Source organism: Phyllostomus hastatus, unplaced genomic scaffold (genome assembly GCF_019186645.2).
Source record: "Phyllostomus hastatus isolate PE091 unplaced genomic scaffold, TTU_PhHast_1.1 phas_scaffold_585, whole genome shotgun sequence".
Taxonomy (NCBI): Eukaryota; Metazoa; Chordata; class Mammalia; order Chiroptera; family Phyllostomidae; genus Phyllostomus; species Phyllostomus hastatus.
The window spans coordinates 29,869,897-29,873,649 of record NW_025334037.1 but is presented as its reverse complement, the minus strand read 5'-3'; the positions used below and the strand labels follow the sequence as shown (position 1 = coordinate 29,873,649).

The following is a 3,753-nucleotide window of genomic DNA, read 5'->3' as shown; positions in this document are numbered from 1 at the left end:
GGTAATTTCAATATTGATCAAATTCTGGGTATGAATTGCATATGTTGTTGGTATACATGAAAAAATTCATAACAAAATTTTGAAGTGAGAAAAGTTCTAATTTTTTTTAGTTAGGAAAAAAACTCTTACAAAAGATAGATGATGTTCCTACAAAAGCAATTCCATCTTCTTCCTAGTTTGTGATGTTCTTTATGGGCTACACGCTGAGAAAAAAAAAATTTTAAGATAAGATTGATAATCAAAAATGTTTTTATATAAAAACAGACCATTATTAAGCCTATAATTTAAAGTATTGAAGTTGAATACAACTTTTAGGAAACACATTGCTGTGCAAAATAATACATTTCTTTGCCCAATCTTCTGTGTCATGAAGACAAAATAAGCTTGATATATTCTTTAAAGAATGGCAAAAAGGCACATAATTGCTAGTGAGGAAAACCACGAAAATATGTTTATGACTTGGATTAGTATAGCACTTATACTCTAATCAAGAACTAGAATGTGTTTCCAATGTCAACCATCCCAATCGGGTTCGTCCCAACCTGTGAATATATCTAACATCCCATCTAACAGAACTGCTCCATGATTGTGCATTTAACCAACTATGGTATCATCTGCCATCTAAACATCCTGAACTTCAAATGCACAGGCATCAAAATGAGAAACAAAAGTAATCTTGAAGACAAAATAATTAAGGCAGCTGCAAAAATATGTTGTATGCATTCAACAACAAACATTTAAATTTTAAAATAAAGTACAAACTGAAGTTACCAGAGGGTTTATGGGAGAGGGAAGCTGGGGGAAAAATAGGAGAAGGGCCATCAAGGGTCATGTATTAAGGACACATGGACAAAGCCAAAGGAGTTGGTTTGAGAATGGGAGATGCAGATGTGTGTGGCAGGAAAGTGTGGTGGGGTGAAAATAGAAACACCTGTACTTAAACAATAAAAAAAATAAATAACTAAATAACAACCACTGTTTAAACATTAGAGATTTGTTCTAAACTTTTGCCAAATTGATTTCTCATTATTTGGGCTTAAAACATATTTTCAAGGGTAGCTTCTTTTTCACTTTCCAGAGAAAACAAAACTCTTCTAAAGCCCATTCCATTATGAACAATAGAGAACAAACTGAGAATGACTAGAGTGGAGGAGGTAGGGGGTTAACAAGGAAAGGTGTAGGGGCAAGCCAAGACATCCAAATGAGGAAGTCATCGCCATGGACAAAGTGGAAGACATTGACTGCCAAAGTGGGAGTTGGTGCTACAGGGTAGGGAAGATCAACAGGGAAAAAAACAAGACAACTGTAACTGAACAATAAAAAAAAGTTACAAAATGAACTTATTTTTCCTAGTAATAGGAAAATTACCTGTGCCTTTTTAGTCATCCTTCAGAATTTCTGTATTAAATCAATTCTAACCTCAAAGAATAATTTGTTCTAATTTTTGATATCTTTGTATGAATACAGACAAGCATCCCAAGACAACACATTGAGTTGACTAAGTCATCCCTTGTTAGAATGCATTGCCTGTTTGTTGCTTCAGAATTAGTACCAAGTGCATTTAATTTAAATGACACATTCTCATTCTGTCCTTAATTAACTTGTTCCACCAGAGTTTTTTCATAGCATTTCTCATTTCTGCATTTCTCAAAGTGTATATTAGAGGATTCAACATAGGAGTAATAACAGTATAAGCCACACTTACAAATTTATCAACAGGGAAGTTAGAAACAGGTCTCACATAAATAAAAATGCAGGGAACAAAAAAGAGAACAACAACCATGATGTGGGAACCACAGGTAGACAGGGCTTTGTGCCTCCCTTCCTGACTGTGAGTTTTAAGGGAACTTAGGATGACTCCATAGGATATTAGTAGACAAATAAAGATGACTATAGCCATTGCTCCACCATTGGCAACCATAGAGAGACCTAAGATGTAGGTGTCAGTGCAGGCAAGTTCTAATAGTGGGTACATGTCACACATGAAGTGGTCAATGACATTGGGGCCACAAAAGGGAAGGTTGTACACAAAGAGAAGTTGGATCAAAGAATGCACAAAACCTCCAGCCCCAGACACCATCATCAGCAGGAAGCAAACCTGTCTATTCATGATGGTTATGTAGTGCAGTGGCTTACAGATGGCCACATACCGATCATAGGCCATGGCCACCAGAAGGAACACCTCAGAACCTCCAAAAAGGTGTTCCAGAAACAGCTGTCCCATGCAAGCTGAGAAGGAAATTGTCTTTTGACCACAAAGTAAGTCTAGGATCAATTTGGGTGAAATGACAGTGGAATACACTGCATCAATGAATGACAGATAGATGAGGAAGAGGTACATGGGGGAGCCCAGGGAGGGGCTGGCAAGCAGAGTCACCACAATGAGCAGGTTGCCCACCACTGTCACAATGTAAATGAGAAAAAATATGACAAATAATGCTTTTTGGCCCCCAGGATCCTGAGTGAGGCCCAGGAGGACAAATTCTGTCACATTGTTTCTATGTCCCATTTATTCTTCTCTAAAGCCTGTTTCCAGGGTGAGAGGTCAGGAGAAGGGACCTGTAATGAAACCATGAACACACTATGAAAACATCCATTATGTTTTGGAGCACATCTTCATTATTTTATTTTCTACAGCACTTTACACACAGTAAACATTTGGTGAATATCTATGAGTTCTTCTTCCTAATACCCGATTGCACCTTCCCTTGACAATTCTGTTTCTCCTCAGAAGATTTTTTTTAGGCTACAAGTCAAAGGATCTCCCTCTAAGTCTTAGTGAATTGTCCACAAAGAAAAGTATCAAAGGCCCCACAGCCAGTTGTGTCTTTAATAGAGCCTTATTTGAACTGTCAGTCCTGGGCACACAAGTCAGCAATGACTTACTCTCTGCTGGTGGCAAAAAAAAATCTTTAAATATTTGACATGAAGTCAGTCCTCTGAGTTGTTACTACTTGTGGTGAGAACCTTTATAATATAATTGATGTAGCACCAAAAATCATGCCTCTTTGGAATAACTCACTTAACACTATGAAAAGTTGCTATTAGGTACTCAGTCCTGCATATCTCAAAGGATGTTCAGTCTTCATGGATCTATCATTACATTTCCACACACTGGAATACATCAGACCATGACATTCCTGGCACATTATTCCATAAAGCAATTACTCAGTTGGACTCTGTCACTGTCAGCAAGCTTTCTTTCTTTTTTTTTTTTTACTATCAGTTTCATAAGAAGTTGTAATTTGATCTATGTAATCTTTGTTATCCTATAACCCTTGACACAGAGGCACTATTTAGATTTTCACCAAATATTTTTGAACTTCACTGACTCGTGACTGTCATGAACTCTTATGTTACCAGCGGGTATTATTTTTTCAAAACTCTTGGGGTGACCCTGATATTGAGGAAGGGGAACACAGACACTGAAAAGAGAGGTACAAGACAATGAAACATGGTTATACTTAAAATTTTACCAAGGGGCTGAGAGTGCTCTGAAATGGGGCTTTGGTGCCCAGGTTCCAACAATCAGCATACTCAAGGGAAGAGCCCAAGGTCACTGTAAGAAGGCATGAGATTGAGTCATTTCTGAATGTAATTGCATCTCTATCTCAGTTTCCTCTTTGAGAAGATAAAAGGCTGGAACTAGACAATCTCAGAAACCTTGTCCAGTCTTACTTTCCATGGCACTCTTTGTGCAACCCTATCTTACTTTCTCTTCTACTGGCTTTTTCATATTTTTATAATAAAATA

The 3,753-nt window shown here is 37.4% G+C and overlaps 1 protein-coding gene across 1 annotated transcript; it reads right to left on the bottom strand.

Moving 5' to 3' along the window:
- Positions 1–1,561: 1,561 nt before the first annotated feature.
- LOC123810099 (olfactory receptor 4A5-like) lies at positions 1,562–2,509 on the bottom strand. The gene has a single exon (XM_045825552.1). The coding sequence runs from the start codon at positions 2,507–2,509 to the stop codon at positions 1,562–1,564; it is 948 nt and encodes a 315-aa protein (XP_045681508.1).
- Between the last annotated feature and the right edge of the window lie 1,244 nt (positions 2,510–3,753).